The 17,794-nt window shown below is 29.6% G+C and overlaps 1 protein-coding gene across 1 annotated transcript; it reads left to right on the top strand.

The window, feature by feature from the left end:
• Positions 1 to 3,389: 3,389 nt before the first annotated feature.
• On the top strand, positions 3,390 to 3,782 carry LOC121220786 (cysteine proteinase inhibitor 4-like). The gene has a single exon (XM_041100256.1). The coding sequence runs from the start codon at positions 3,390 to 3,392 to the stop codon at positions 3,780 to 3,782; it is 393 nt and encodes a 130-aa protein (XP_040956190.1).
• The last annotated feature ends 14,012 nt before the right edge of the window (positions 3,783 to 17,794 follow it).

Raw genomic sequence — 17,794 nt, 5'->3', positions numbered from 1 at the left:
ACACAATATGAATCAACGAGACCTCTGACCGTGCCCCAGCATGCTTAGAAAACTGCAATTAGATTAGAAATTATGGGCAGTGTCTACAAGTGTACAAGTCAAATTGTAATATAGTTTATTATAACAAAATATCGAAAGTATTCCGAGGATCGTACCCAAAGAAGGTTTGCTTAAACTAAATTGAAAGTACAAATTAACACACTAAATAGTTCTAAATATTACTCACGCTAAAACCATAGTACGGCAGAATAAAATAACAGAAAAATATCTAAATCAAATTCAATTAAAAGTAAGCAGAAGGGTGAATCACTTGCATGTTCATGATTAACTTAATTTTAGGGGTTTTTTTTAACTAATTAGCTAACAATTAACCTAATTAATACCTTTAGGCCTATAATGAGATTAACCGATCGACTTAGTTTACTTATCTTTCCACCTGATAAACTAAACTGAGTTAGAATAAGTTTATTCCAAGCAGACTATCATTTCGGTCTCATCTACCTAAGTGTCTTCCTAGAGTCATCAATTCTAAGGTTTATTCCACTTAATCTACTTCAACTAACTAGTTGCGAGACCCTTAACCTAAGCTAATTAATCCCACTTCAGACTGTCAACCTTCTTAGGGTTTAGTTTCGAGCTATTCTAGATGAAAAATTTCCTATCCATTTATTAAACATTCAACAAGAAGTAAAAATAAAGAGAATAGAGAAAAGATGCTTCGAATCCAAAGATCTTGAATTGCGCTTAAATCTTGAAATCCTTGATTGATGTGTTGATTATTGATGAAGAAACGATAACAAAACAAAATAGAAAATAAAATAAACTAAATTGGTATTGCAATTGAAAGAAACATTTACAACTGAAAAAGAAATTGAAATATAGACTAAACCATAATTAAGAACAGAAAAATAAAGTTTGAATCATGAACTGAGCTCCCCAATTAAGCTTTGAGAGCTAACATTTATAGTGTTTGAGTTAGATAACCAAATTAGGTCAATTACAAGCTGCTAAACATGTTAATTATGATTGTGCTGATGAAAAACACTTTTGGTTGTCAAATGGGCCTCATCGGATCGGTGTCGCGACACCCTATAGCTGGTGTTGCGACATTGAAGGTCGTATGTTCCCCCCTTTGGCTTGAAGCTTTATTGTCACTAAACTAACTATAATTACGACAAAGGCAAGCGCACCTATCGAACAATAATATAGCTATGGTGAGAAGGGAATATCGTATCCACGAGGACTAAAAGTTGAAGGAATTGAAGGAATTGTTTAGCCGATAAATTGAAAGAATTGTTTTAATCTAAATTTACTAATCTAAATTAACTAAGAATGTGGCAGAGAGTGAATTGGGAAAAATAAACGAAGATAACCAATGAGATAGATAATACCCAGGAAAGAATCCACCTAGACTTCACTTATTAATCTGAATCTGAATTAAACGATTTATGCACTTACGCCTTGATCTGTAGAAATTCCTAAATTATGTTAATATCTCTTTCTAGAGTAAGAACAACTGAATCTAGGTTGATTAATTGAAATCTCTTTCTAATTAAAACTCCTATTGTCACATTAACTCGATCTATGGATTCCCCTATTAGATTTGACTCTAATCCGGTAGATTTATGTCATCATATTTTTAGGATTGCATGTAACTCCACTCAATTATGCTAGATCTACTCTTAAACATGGACTTTTGCTCCACTAAAATAAGCATATTAATCTTAAATCAATATATCAGAAATATTAAAACAAGAAATAAGCATACATAATTGAGAATAAGAATCAAGTATTTATCATGTAATTCAGAAATCAAATAATAAGATCCATCATAGGTTTCATCTTCCCTAGGTATCTAGGGAATTTAGTTCATAATTTGGAATAAAACCATCTCAAAGTTAGGATAACAACAAGACATAAAGAAACCCAAAAAAATCTTGAAGGAGATCCGCTTCTGAGTTGAATCCAGTGGCTTTCTTCGAGTCTTTTCTTCGTTCTTCTTTGTGTGCTCTCTTAGATCTTCTTCTAATTGATATTTATAGGCTCTAGAATGCTTAGAAACCCTAAAAGTTGGGTTTTTCTGTGTGTTTGGGAAATAGGGTGTGAAATCAACATGAGCTGGCACATGGGCGAGTGCCTTGCCCGTGTGGAAATGCCCAGCCCGTGTGGATACTGAAGATAGCTCTTCTTGTCTGATTTTGGCTTGTTTTTCACTCCATTCGCTCCCCTATGCTCACCTAAGTATAGAAACATGAATTTAAAGGATTAGGAGCATCAAATTCACTAATTTACATGATAAATCATCCAAAAACGCATCAAGAATGGGATTAAAAACATGTTACTTTTATGGTTTATCAAAGCTAAATGTTGCGACAGTGGCTTATGGACATCACAACATCGATTGCCTTAGCTCACCTCTTGGAGTTGTGCTTGAAATTCTTCTAAGTATTGAGGCTAGCTTTGTTGTTGCGACATCGTTGTTGCGACATCCGAGGCAATCCACTGACTCATCGACCTAAAATATCGTCCCGCACGCTTAATCAATACGTTAGTTCCTCTTTAGGCTTGGATTGGCCTAACAGGTCATAAAGCAACACTAAAACTTCATTTTATTAAACTTAAATGCAAAACTAACTAAGTCTAAAAACGAACTAGAAATGTATAAAATAACATGAATACAAGTTCATTAAGTGTTGAAAAAAGCTTAAGTTTCCACAACGAATTGTGGCAAATCGACCCAGTGATTAGAATGACTATTGTTTATGATCTTTTGGAGATGAAATATTTAGGTATTAGCCTCTTGGGTACATGTTTTAATGGTAAATTATATATTTAGTCACTTATTAATGGTTTAATTACCAAATTTCAAAAAGGTTATGATATGGTCACTAACGTTATCAATTTGTTACATTTTGGTCACTAATCCATTAATTGCCCTTGACATTATAACAGTTAGCTAATACGGCATGTTAAATCATCATTTCAGACAAAAACATTGTCACCATTACTGACTTAAAAGGAAACTTTTGAAAAGTTTAATAACCATTTTGTAACTTTTTAAAGTTGAATAACCAAAATGTAAACTTAATAATAGTTTAATAACCTTAGGTATAGTTTATCCTTATATAATTTTAATATATCTAATATGTTAAAAATAAACACATAATAATATTATCATTCCTGTTACATCTCAACCCACGCTACTAAATAGGTATAGTTGAAAGTGACTATTAACTAGCCTTACTTCTCGCTTCTCCTCTCAATACATCTCACTACCTTAACTTGGGTTCTTTTTTTTCTATTTTTTTCTCCATATAAACCCAAAAACAATAATAATTTTATCATATTCTCTATATTAAGCAAAATATTTACAGAAACAACGAAACAAAATGGTGAAAAACAAATTGAAAAATTTGGCATTGTCATTCTTGGCAATAACACTATTGCTGATTATATTCACACCGGTAAATGGATATAGGACGATTGTGGGAGGTAAAACGCCGGTGGAAGATGTGGAGAAAGACAAAGCAATGCAAGCTTTAGGGAGGTTTGCGGTGGAAGAGCACAACAAAAATCAAGAAAATGATGGAGACACATCGAATCAGATAGAATTTTCTCAAGTGGTAGGGGCCGAGAAACAAATAGTTTCAGGGATCAAATACTTTCTAACGATTGAAGGGATGGAAAATGGGAAAAAGAAGACATTTGATTCGGTAGTTTTGATTAAACCTTGGTCAAAATCTGAAGACAAAGAGTTGATTAGCTTCTCTCCTATTCAATAATATTATTGAAATTTTATTATTGAATATATAAATATATATAATGATCTATGTAATAAATGAAGGAATAAGAAATGCTAATTAACTATTTACTTTTTGATATTCATTTTTCCTAAAGTATATATGCTCTATATTTATATTTAACATATATTTAAAAAGGTTTTAAAAAAATTAGTTATTGTAAAAACCTAGTTTTTAGTGATATCAAAAATTACAACTTTGGGACCTCGTTTCCGTAAACCTAGTTCGTAATTATTAAATAAGTATAATTATGAAGTTTTTATATAGGTGAATTAAAATTTAGATGGTAAATTTAGCCGAAATTATGGTTAATGAGGGATCATGGACTAAATTGTAAAGTTTAATCGCTATAGATTTAAATAGCCATTTTAATGACTCAAGGACTAGATTATGGTTAATTAGGGCTCAAGTGAATTAGAATGACTTGGGGACTTAAATAGAAATTATACAAAGGATTAAAATGACAAATTAACCATTTTAAAATTGCTAATAGTGGATTGTAATGATGATTTGTGATTAAACTAATTAATTGTAGTTAAATTTATAAGAAAAGATTAATTAAAAGTTAATTACGATTAACTAAAGCTTAATTAAACATATATAAAGGAAACTAGTGGAAGGAGAGATGATAATTTGTTAAGCTATAAAAGTAACATGTTTTTAATCCCACTCTTGATGTGTTTTTGGATGATTTATTATGTAAATTAGTGAATTTGATGCTCCTAATCCTTTAAATTCATGTTTCTATACTTAGGTGAGCATAGGGGAGTGAAAGGAGAGAAAAACAAGCCAAAATCGGGCAAAAAGAGTTGTTTTCAGTATTCACACGGCCTGGACATTTCCACACGGGCTAGCCACACGCCCATGTGCCAGCCCGTGTCGATATCCCACCCTGCTTCCCAAATACGTAGAAAAACCCAATTTTTAGGCTTTCTGAGCATTTTAAAGTCTATAAATATCAATTAGAAGAAGACCTAAGGGAGGACTGAGAGAAGATTAAAGAAAAGACTCGAAGAACACCATCAGAGCCAACTCAGAAGCGGATCTCCTTCAAGATTGAAGGTATCCTTTTAACTTCTTTTGAAGTTTTGTTGAATTTCTTTATGTCTTGTGGTTTTTCTGACTTTGAGATGTTTTCATTCAAGATTATAAACTAATCCTCTAGATACCTAGGGGAGATGAAATTTATGATAAATCCTATTATTTAATTTATGTTTTACGCGATAAATACTTGATTCTTGTTCTCAATTATGTATGCTCATTTCGTGTTTTAATATTTTCGAGATACTAATACATGTTTAATGTGCTTATTTTAGTGGAGCAAAAGTTCCTGTTTAATAGTAGGTCTAGCATAATTGAGTGGAGTTGCATGCAATCCTAAAAATAGGACGACAAATATCTACCGAATTAGAGTCAAATCTAATAGGGGAATTCATAGATCGAGTTAATGCAACAATAGAGGTTTTAATTAGAAAGAGATTTCAATTAATCAACCTAGAGTCAGTTGTTCTTACTTTCGAAAGAGATATTAACATAATTTAGGGATTTCTACAGATCAAGACACAAGTGAATAAATCGTTTAATTCAGATTCATAATAATAGGTGAAGTCTAGATGAATTCTTTCCTAGGTATTGTCTTTCTCTTTGGTTATCTTCGATTATTTTCCTATTTCATTCTCTGTTGCGTTCTTAGTTAAATTAGACTAGTAAATTAAGGTTAAAAACAATCACTCCAATTTATTGGCTAAGTAATAGAAAAACAGTAATTACTAGTACTTTTAGTCCTCGTGGAGCGATATTCCCTACTCACCATAGTTATACTATTGTTTGATAGTGCGCTTGCCTTTGTCGTAATTATAGTTAGTTTAGTGATCATCATAATTCATCTCCTCCAACCGGCCATAGGTAGAAAAGAAGAAGCAAAAACATCATTGCTAAGGTTTCAAGCTTTTGATCTTTAATTTAAGTAAGTCCCTAGTGATTTTTCTTTAATATTTATGGAAATTGAATGGGAGATTAATTTAACTAGCCCATGTACTAATTTGTGAAATTGTTAAAGTTAGAAAGTTAACATTGTTAAGATTTTGATGAAATTGGTAAGAATTTGTGAGATATTAAGCTTAGATTAAGAAAATGACTAAATTGTAAAGCTTAGTTGGTAGTTTTGTACATTAGGGGTCAAATTGAACAAAATGCAAAACTGTTGTGAAATTATGGTAGGAATAGCAAGTAGAAGGTCTCTAATGAAAATATGTGAAATCAAATTTCAATCCAAAGCTTTAGATTGAAAGTTATATTTGTTCTGATTTAGAGACTAAATTCAATAAATTGTAAAATATGTTTGATATTGTAATTGATTTCAATGTGAAATGAATTTGATAGTATTGCATGTTTGTGATTTTATATAGCTAATGTTGACATGGAATCGTTGAGAGGGAAAGGAAAATCGAAACTCATCAACAAGTAGCTCGAAAATTCAATTTGTACTTTTATGATTTGGGACGTATTCAATTACTGCATATTCATGTTATTTTACATCATATACTATTGTGGTGAGTTGGTATTGGATTTTTGAATTGAATTACTATAGTTGAGACTGGTTATAAAGACAGAGACTAAATTCAATAGAATAAAAATTTTATTATTTAATTGTTATATATGATAATTGGTATGAAATTGAGTTGAAACATATTGTATTATAAGATGAATTGATGATTAATTGATATGATAAAATATGATTTGAATTGTTTATAATGAATCGAAAATTTGGTTACCCTATTAGCTATTTAGACCGAGTTGGATATAGTTGGCATGCCATAGAGTCAGATTATTGATTGAACACCATTGTTTGCAAGCAACTCGGGGTGGTAGTATGTACATGTTAGCGTTATCGTTGCCGAGTAACCCGGGGTGACGGATCCGTGTATTCGTTTTGAGTCTGTGACTGGTTAACAGGGTTGTAAACATATAAATTGATTAAATGAAAAATGAAATGAAATTGAAATGTGATATGTGACAATGTGCGAAAGAATCGAAAACGAACCCTAGGGGCTGAATATGTATGAAAGAGCCGTTAGGCTCGAAAATGGTTGATAAGTATATTTGAAATGGAGTTGAGTATGCAAAAAATAATGTTGGAAAAATGAATAAGATTAAGTACATAAAGATAACAATATGGGTTGATTTGGTAGCTTGTAAAATGAATGGTATTGGCAATTTGATATGCATATGTAGTGAGTTAGTGTAATTAAATTGATTTTATGTATGTTACATTGTATAGGAAATTGTTGGCATAATGTTTACGTGAATTGGTTATAATGTGAATTAGAATTGAATGTATGCATATACTTTAATTTTTTAATTGTTTTTGCTTGAATCATGGAAATATCACTGAGCATATTTGCTTAGCCTACAGTTTGTTTTCTCCATGCATAGATATAGTAAATTCCCAATAGTTTGAGCAGTAGGTCCAGAATTCAGCAAAGTTTGTATAACTTTTGTTTTGTTTTAAGTATGGCCTGTAACTAGGTTGAGTCAGTTTTGGTATAATACTAAGTTTATACACACTTTTGAAGTAGAACTTTGATGTATGAATTTGGCCAATTGAATACAATGTATATGAATTCAATAGATGGTTTGAATTGTGTTAAATGTTGCAATTGTCAATGGTTTAGGTGAATAGGTATGTATGTTAAAGATTCGAATGAATAACACTAGATAGTTGACTTATAGGTGATATGACATTTGTACATTGATGAATAAAGAATTGTAGTTCATGAATTGATGCTTGAAAGTTTCAAATGTTCCCTGAATTTATGAGATAGATGTGTAGATTGGTTGATTTGAAATTGTAAGTCAATGTTTATAAAAATTTTGCAGAAATTGTTTGTCATGTTGCAATGTTAAGTGTATGTCATCACAACGAGATCAAGCCATCATGCCACGACGCTACATCGAGCATGGGTCGGCATTACAACAAGAAACCCCCTGACATCGCGACATCAACCTGAAATTTTGTGAACACTACATTTTAGTCCTAATTCAATCTTGAATTAGCATTAGAGCTTTCATAAGCCTGTATAATTCCCGTAAATGAATATATAACACTTATATACTTAATTTGTTTAAAATGAATGTTTAATGATCCGATTTAAATTATAATTTTTTCGTAGTTGCTCCGACAACGAATGTGACATCTTATAGTTCGAATCCGACAGTTAGATCGGGTATAGGGTGTTACAGTTATATTCCAACATACACTCAAATTCAAATAACATAAATAGGTATATTCAAATATATGATGTTGGGTTAAAAATTGAACAAGCATCCATATGCAAAAAACTAAAATCCAACAAGTAGTAGAAGACATTCATATTTTAATATCCTTGCTAAATATTTAGACACAAATTAGGTATCTTTTGAGTGAAATGTATCCACACCACAGTAAACAACTTTGTAGATGAACAAATCAATCTTCTCCATAACCATATCTTGATACACATCAAGTATAGATTCCATGTTTGATTTGATTTTATCTGATGTAGGTTCAATGCGGGTGAAAATTGAGCTCTAATTATCATTAGACAAAACTTCAAAATCCCTCTATATATAGGGGAATTATAAAAAAATGTTAGATATGGGTGTATGTTGGCACAAGTACATTCGATGTTTAAAAGTTTTTTTTTAAATATTCTAAGATCATATTTCCATAATTATATATTAATATATTTATTTTCTATTACGTTTCTAGACAACCAAACAACACTATAATTGTAACAGCCCAGTCTAAACCCTAGTTGGACAGTGGTTTCGGGACCACAAATCCGAATTAGAAAAATATTTTAATATTATTTTCTGTGTCTATTATGTGTGAATTTGCTTGCGTAAAATTTTCGTGTTTTAATTTTATCGTTTAAGTGTCCGATTAAATGAAAGGATTTAATCGCGTAAAATGAAAATTTAAGGGTTAAATTCAATAGGGCCGAATAATAGTTGTTCTTTTAATTTAAAGGCTTTATGTGGCAAATAGACCATTATTAAAGCTAGTGGGAGGTATTTGACAAGAATGACCTTAGCATATAAGTTAGAAATTATTATTATTAAAGGTTAATTGGTAAATGAATTATAATGTATATATTATAATAAAACAAATGAAAATGTTAGTGGATTGTTCATCCACCCATCACCGAATGTTGAAAGAAAAAGAAAGAGTTGAAGCTTTATTATATTCGGCCTAGGTTGAGCTTGATTGTGGTAATTTTTTTAATCGGTTTTTGATAATTTTTTCGTTTTTGATATCGTTGCTTCGTGTTCTTCAAAACCCATGCTTTAATTTTTGGAATTTATGATAATATTGTGATGTACCATTGATGATAGTTTGTGGTTTTTGTTGGTTGATAGTAGAAAATAAAATATACGTGATAACTTATAATGTTTGTTTTTGAATTTTTGATGAATTTGATTATTTTGAGTTAAATTGTAAGAAATATTAAATTGAGGGACTAAAATGTGAAATAAATGACATGCAAGGACCTATATGAGACTAGGGAATATTCAGCCAAACTACATTGTGATTAATTTGAAATATTTTGTGTTTTGTGCTATTTGGACTGAATTGTAAAAATGCTAAATATTTGGGGCAAAATGGTAATTCACCCATTTATGTGTTTTTGGATGAAATTAAATGAAATTATGTTTGAATGAGTTAAATTTGAATGTGTTTAGATCAAGAATTAAAGAAATCAGACTTGGATCGGGGGGAAAATAAAGTCGTCGATTAGTCGATCCGTTCCGGTTTATCGCTCTCCGAGGTAAGTTTATAATCAAATAGGTGTTATAATTTCTGAATAAATATTAATTATATATGCTGAAATGAAAGTATGCAATATATATATATAGCTGAATGTATTTTAGTCGGAAAGTAGAAATAGACGTGAATGTGATTTATCAATATTTAGCACTAAGTGTACGAGTATGGGATAGCTATAGTTATATGAACAGCACTAAGTGTGCGAAACTAAAATGACGAGATTGAATAAAGGGCACTAAGTGTGTGAAATTAAAATGGAGATGTTGAATAACGGGCACTAAGTGTGCGATACCGAAAGTAATTTGGTTAGGTGAGAAAGAGCACAAAAAAGTGCAACTTTATTATGGTCTCGAACAATTAGTTAGTACATGATAGATCAAGTATGAAATGGTTGAATAATGTATGATATCAAGGTAAGTTGGTTTCTTCGATTGTGAATAAAAAAAATGGTATATGAGGTAAATGAAAGTATATTAGTACATGAAGGCCTATATTCGGCCAAATGGTAAATATAGGTGATATTATAATTGTGAATTATATGCATTTATATATATGAATGAGCACATTTGGTTAAGAGCGGGTATATGATTTGAAAATAAATAAATAAATACGTGTTTAATTACATGTAGATCCGGCCAAGTTGAAATTGATTCTTAGTTACATGTTAGATAATTAAATTTTGCAAGCTCAAAAGTATATATATATGAATATGATTGCATTATTCAGTTTTGTTATTGAATTATTAACATTATTGAATTGTCTATTTGATTTTGACTTACTAAGCTATGATAGCTTATGGTGTATGTGTGTTCCTTCGATTTTATAGATTTTGAAAGCTAGTTACGGGCTCGGGGATCGTCAGTGAAGTCAATCACACTATCGTCCGTTCATCGGTATTTATAAAAGTTAAATATAAAATCTATGGCATGTATAGGCTATACTACCTTTTGAATATATATATATTGAATGAAGTGTGTATATATAATAAGCCATACGAAAATGGCTTGTTAATTTTGTTATGAATGGTTTCATGTTTTGATTAAATATTATGGTTGATGATATGATTATGTTTCGTAAATGGTTGAGATGCTAATTTAATGTCTTTATACTTAGTAATTGAGATTGAATTTAGATTATCATTTACTATGTGAAAGTTGTATATTGAGTTACTGTAATTATAGGATAGTTGAAATTGGTTATTTGCATAATGAATCTTGTTTATGGAATTGGCCTTATTAAATGACCTTTGATTAATTGGGGGAATAAATAATACTAATATATATATGTATATATATAGGATTCGGTGTTGGTATGTTTGGTATGAAAATGTTGAATATTATTGAATTTGACATTAGTTAAAAATAAAATTATATTTGGCTAAAGTTTGAAAAATTGACCATATGAGTAGTAACTTTATTTGTTTGATGAACAAATATTTATATACAGTTTGATTAACAGTTTTGTGTAATTGAATAATAATATGCGAATATACTATGAAATTATATAAATGCTTATGAAATGTTCGGCCCAAATGTTTGTATTTATAAGGTTGATATAGGTACATATATTAAAATATAATGATTACATGTAAAATAAGTAAATTTTAAATGTGAGTTTTATTTACATAATTGGTCTTTGTTGTTTATAATAGACTTATTAGTCGAATAAGCGAAATGTGATATGACCGATAGTGGTGTTTGAAATATCTTGGATAAATTTTAATTATTAATTATATGTTTACAAATATGTTCGATACATGATATGAAATGACTCGTAATAAATTGATATTATATTTTTTATTTAAGATTAGGTTGTTTTAGTAGGTTGAACATGCAGATATCTATGATTATTCGAAATTAATTTTTGGTTTGTTAATACCTCATAACCCAAATCTGGCGACGGTTACGGGTTAGGGGTGTTACAATAATAAACTCAAAATGATACCCATTTTAATTGCTTTCATTTTCATTTGGAAATTCTAATGTAGGGTGCGTAGACTCAATAATATTAGACAAACATGAATATAACTTGAAAAATTAATTAAAAAATGATATAAAACATGACACAACATGAAAAAATATGAATATATCCGGATGTCTCAAAATTTAGATTATAACACAATAAAGTACACTAACATGATATGGATCAACGGGACCCTTTTATTAGAATGACTATTTTTTATGATCCTTTGGAGATGAAATATATAATTCTTGGCCTCTAGGGCACATGTTTTAATGGTAAATTATATTTTTGGTCACTTATGTATGGTTTAAATTACATTTTAATTACCAAATTTCAAAAAATTTATGGTATGGTCACTAACGTTATTGATTTGTTACATTTTTGTCATTGATCCATTAATTGCCATTGACATTATAACAACTAGCTAATATGGCATGTTAAATCATTATTTTAGACAAAAATATTGTAACTATTAGTGACTTAAAAGAAAACTTTTGAAAAGTTTAGTGACCATTTTGTAACTTTTTAAAGTTGAATAACCAAAATGTAAACTTACTAATAGTTTAATAACTTTGGGTGTAGTTCACCCTTATATAGTTTTTATATATCTAATAGGTTGACAATTAACATATAATAATATTATCATTCCTGTTACAACTTGATCCAAGCTATTAAATAGGTATAGCTGAAAGTGGCTATTAACTAGCCTTGCTTATCGCTTCTCCTCTCAATACATTTCACCACATTAACTTCGATTCTTTTTCTCTATATAAATCCAAAAGAAAATAATCATTTTATCATTTTCTCTATATTATGCAAAATATTTATACAAACAACGAAACAAAATGATGAAAAACAAATTGAAAATTTTGGCATTGTCGTTCTTGGAAATAACATTATTGCTGATTATATTCACACCGATTAATGGATACGGGATGGTAGTGGGAGGTAAAACACCAGTGGAAGATGTGGAGAAGGACAAAGCAATGCAAGCTTTAGGGAGGTTCGCAGTGGAAGAACACAACAAAAATAAAAAAAATGATGGAGACACATCGAATCCAATAAAGTTTTCTCAAGTGGTAAGGGCCGAGAAACAAATAGTTTCAGGGATCAAATACTTTTTAACGATTGAAGGGATGGAAAATGGGAAAAAGAAGACGTTTGATTCGATAGTTTTGATTAAACCTTGGTCAAAATCTAAAGACAAAAAGTTACTTAGCTTCTCTCCTATTCAATAAGATTATTGAAATTTTATTAATGAAAATAAAAAATATATATAATGATCTATGTAATAAATGAAGGATTAAGAAATGCTAATTAACTGTTTTCTTTTTTATATTCATTTTCCATAAATTATATATGCTCGATATTCATATTTAACATATATTTAAAAAGGTTTTTTAAAAAACTAGTTATTGGGGCGATCTGATTTCTACTGGTATCGAAAATTATGGTTTCAGAATCTTGTTTCCATAAATCGCGTCCACAATTATTAAATAAGGATAATTATGAAGTTTGTATATTGGTGAATTAAAATTTGGATGATCAATTTAGCCAAAATTGTGGTTAATTAGGGCTTGAGGACTAAATTGTAAAGTTTAATCGCTATAGATTTTTAATTAGAAAATGAATTGGGGACTTAAACAGAAATTACCCAAAGGATTTAAATGAAAAATTAACCAATTTAAAATAGCTAATATTTTATTGTAATGATGATTTGCGATTAAACTAATTAATTGTAGTTAAAATTATAAGAAAAGATTAGTTAAAAGTTAATTAATATTAACTAAAGCTTAATTAAACATATATAAAGGAAATTAGTGGAAGGAGAGATGATAATTCATCTCCTCCAACCGGCCATAGGTAGAAAAGAAGAAGAAAAAATGTCATTGCTAGGGTTTCAAGCATTTGGTCTTTAATTCAAGTAAGTCCCTAACCATTTTTCTTTAATTTTTATAGAAATTGAATCATGGGGGATTGGTTTAGCTAGCCCATGTACTAATTTATGAAACTATTAAGGTTTTAGAAAGTTACCATTGTTGAGATTTGATGAAATTGGTATGAATTTGTGAGAAATTAAGCTTAGGTTAAGAAAATAACTAAATTGTAAAGCTTAGTTGTTAGTTTCGTACATCAGGGACCGAATTGAATAAAATGAAAAACTATTGTGAAATGCTGGTAGGAATAGCAAGTAGAAGGTCCCTAATGAAAATATGTGAAATCGAATTTCAATCAAAGTTTTAGATTGAAAGTTATGTTTGTCCTGGTTTAGGGACTAAATTAAATAAATTGTAAAATATGATTGATATTGTAATTGATTTCAATTTGAAATGAATTTGATAGTATTGTATGTTTGTGATTTTATATAGCTAATGTTGACACGGAATTGTTGAGAGGGAAAGGAAAATTGAAACTCGTCGACGAGTGGCTCGAAAATTTAGTTTGTATTTCTATGATTCGAGACCAATTTAATTACTGCATATTCATGTTATTCTGCATTATATACTATTGTTGGCATTTGATTTTTGAATTGAATTACTATAGTCGAGATTGATTATCGAGACAGGGACTAAATTGAATAGAATAAAAATTTCATTATTTAATTTATATATGATAATTGGTATGAAATTGAGTTGAAACATATTGTATTATAAGATGAATTGATGATTAATTGATATGATAAAGTATGATTTGAATTGTTTATAATGAATCAAAATTTTGGTTACCCTATTAGCTATTCAGACCGAACGAACATAGTTGACATGCCATAGGGTCAGATTATTGATTGAAACCTATTGTTGCTAGGCAACCCCGGGTGGTAGTATGTACACGTTAGCACTATCATTGCTGAGTAACCCGAGAAGATAGATCCGTGTGTCTATTTTGAGTCTATGTCTGGTTAATAGGGTTATAAACATATAAATTGATTAAATGATGAATAAAATGAAATTCAAATGTGATATGTGACAATGTGCAAAAGAATCGAAAATGAAACCTAGGGGCCGAATATGTATGAAAGAGCTGTTAGGCTCGAAAATGGTTGATACGTATACATGAAATTGAGTTGAGTATGCAAAAGTTAATGTTGGCAAAATAAATAAGATTAATTACATAAAGATAACAATATGGATTGATTTGGTAGCTTGTAAAATGAATGGTATTGGCAATTTGATATGCATATATAGTGAGTTAGTGTAATTAAATTAATTTTATGTATGTTATATTGTTTAAGAAATTGTTGGCATAATGTTTATGTGAATTAGTTATAATGTGAATTAGAATTGAATGTATGCATATACTTTAATTTTTTAATTGTTTTTGCTTGAATCATGAAAATACCACTGAGCATATTTGCTTAGCGTATGGTTTGTTTTCTCTGTGCGTAGGTATAGTAAATTCCCAATAGTTTGAGCAGTAGATCTAGAATTCAGCAAACGATCCCTGACTCAGCAAAGTTTGTATAAGTTTTGTTTTGTTTTAAGTATGGCATGTAACTAGGTTGAGTTAGTTTTGGTATAATACTAAGTTTATACACACTTTTAAAGTAGAACTTTGATGTATGAATTTGGCCAATTGAATACAATATGTATATGAATTCAATAGATTATTTGAATTGTGTTAAATTTTGCAATTGTCAATGGTTTAGGTGAGTAGGTATGTTTGTTAAAGATTCGAATGAATTACACTAGATAGTTGACTTATATGTGATATGAAATTGGTACATTGTTGAATAAAGAATTGTATTTCATGAATTGATGCTTGAAAATTGCAAATGTTGCTTGGATTTATGAGATAGATGTGTGAATTGGTTGATTTGAAATTGCAGGTTGATGTTCATAAAAATTTTGCAGAAATAGTTTGTCATGTCACGACAAGATCAAGCCACCATGCCACGATGCGACGTCAAACATGGGTTGTTGAGATGATACCTAGACGGTATGTTGCATTGTGACGTCAACTTGGAATTTTGTAAACATTAAAGTTTAGTCCTAATTTGATCTTGGATTAGCATTAGAGTTTCGTAAACTTGTATAAGGCCCGGAAATGAATATATAACACTTATATGCTTAATTTGCTTACAAATGAATGTTTAATAATGTGAATTAAATTATGATTTGTTCTTAGTTGCTCTGACAATGAATATAACGCCTTATAATTTGGATCCGTCGATCGGATCAGGTATTATGTGTTACAGTTATATTCCAACATGCACTCAAATTCAAATGACATAAATAGGTATATTCAAATATGTGATGTTGGGTTAGAAATTGAATAAGGACCCATATGTAAAAAGTGAAGTCCAGCAAGTAGTAGAAGACATTCATATTTTAATATCCTTGCTAAATATTGAGACACATATTAAGTATCTTTTGAGTGAAATGTATGCACACCACAGTAAACAACTTTGTAGATGAATAAATCAATCTTTTCCATAACCATATCCCGATATGCATCAAATACATATTCTGATTTCAAAACAAAATGTTTGATTTGATTTTATCTGATGTAGGTTCAATGCGGGTGAAAATTGAACTCTAATTATCATTGGACGAAACTTCAGAATCCCTTTATATATGAGGGAATTATAAAATTGTTAGATATGGGTATAGGATGGGCACAAGTACATTTGATGTTTAAAAGATTTTTTTAAAATATTCTAAGACCATATTTTCATAATTATATATTAATATATTTATTTTCTATTACATTTCTGGACAACCAAACAACACTATAATAAACTCAAAATGATACCTATTCTAATTGCTTTCATTTTCATTTGGAAATTCTAATGTAAGGTGGGTAGACTTACTATTAACATACAGACATAAATATAACTTGAAAAATTAATTAAAAAATGATATAAAACATGAAAAAATATGAATATATCAGTCGAATGTCTCAAAATTTAGATTATAACATAGTAAAGTACACTAACACAGTATGGATTAACGATACCCCATGATTAGAATGACTATTGTTTGTGATCCTTTGGAGATGAAATATTTAATTCTTTGCCTCTCGGGCACATGTTTTAATAGTAAATTATATTTTTGGTCACTTATGCATGGTTTAAATTATATTTTAATTACTAAATTTCAAAAAAAAGTTATGATATGGTCACTAGTGTTATCAAGTTGTTACATTTTGGTCACTGATCCATTAATTGTCCTTGACATTCTAACAGCTAGCTAATATGACATGTTAAATCATCATTTCAGACAATGATATTGTAACTATTACAAACTTAAAAGAAAACATTTGAAAAGTTCAATGACCATTTTGTAATTTTTTAAAGTTAAATAACCAAAATGTAAACTTAATAATAATTTAATAACCTTAGGTATAGTTTACCCTTATATAATTTTTATAAATCTAATAGATTAAAAATAAACATATAATAATATTATTGTTCATGTTATAAGTCAACCCAAACTACTAAATAGGTATAGTTGAAAGTGGCTATTAACTAGCCTTACTTATCGCTTCTCCTCTCAATACATTTCACCACCTTTAACTTGGGTTCTTTTTTTTCAATCTCTTTTTCTCTATATAAAGCCAAAAACAACAATCATTTTATCATATTCTCTATATTAAGCAAAATATTTATAGAAAAAACGAAACAAAATGGTGAAAAACAAATTGAAAAAGTTGGCATTGTCATTTTTGGCAATAACACTATTGTTGATTATATTTACACCGGTTAACGGATACGGGACAATAGTGGGAGGTAAAACGCCAGTGGAAGATGTGGAGCAGGACAAAGCAATGCAAGCTCTAGGGAGATTCGCAGTTGAAGAACACAACAAAAATAAAAAAAATAATGGAAACATATCAAACCAGATAGAGTTTTCTAAAGTGGTAAGGGCCGAGAAACAAATAGTTTCAGGGATCAAGTACATTCTAACAATCGAAGGGATGGAAAACGGGGAAAAGAGGATGTTTAATTCGGTAGTTTTGATTAAACCTTGGTCCAAATCTGGAGACAAAGAGTTACTTAGCTTCTCTCCTACTCAATAAGATTATTAAATTTTTATTATTGAATATATATATATATAATATGATCTATGTAATAAATGAAGGAATAAGAAATGCTAATTAGATATTTTCCTTTTAACACAAGTAGTTATATGAGATAATCATTTTCTTTACTCAAATTCAGATAACATAAATAGGTATATCTGGGTTAGAAATTGAACAAGCATGCATATGCAAAAAAAATTGA

The sequence above is a fragment of the Gossypium hirsutum genome, chromosome D09 (assembly GCF_007990345.1).
Source record: "Gossypium hirsutum isolate 1008001.06 chromosome D09, Gossypium_hirsutum_v2.1, whole genome shotgun sequence".
Taxonomy (NCBI): Eukaryota; Viridiplantae; Streptophyta; class Magnoliopsida; order Malvales; family Malvaceae; genus Gossypium; species Gossypium hirsutum.
Note: the sequence above shows the minus strand (reverse complement) of the source record. Positions and strands in the feature narration are given on the sequence as shown.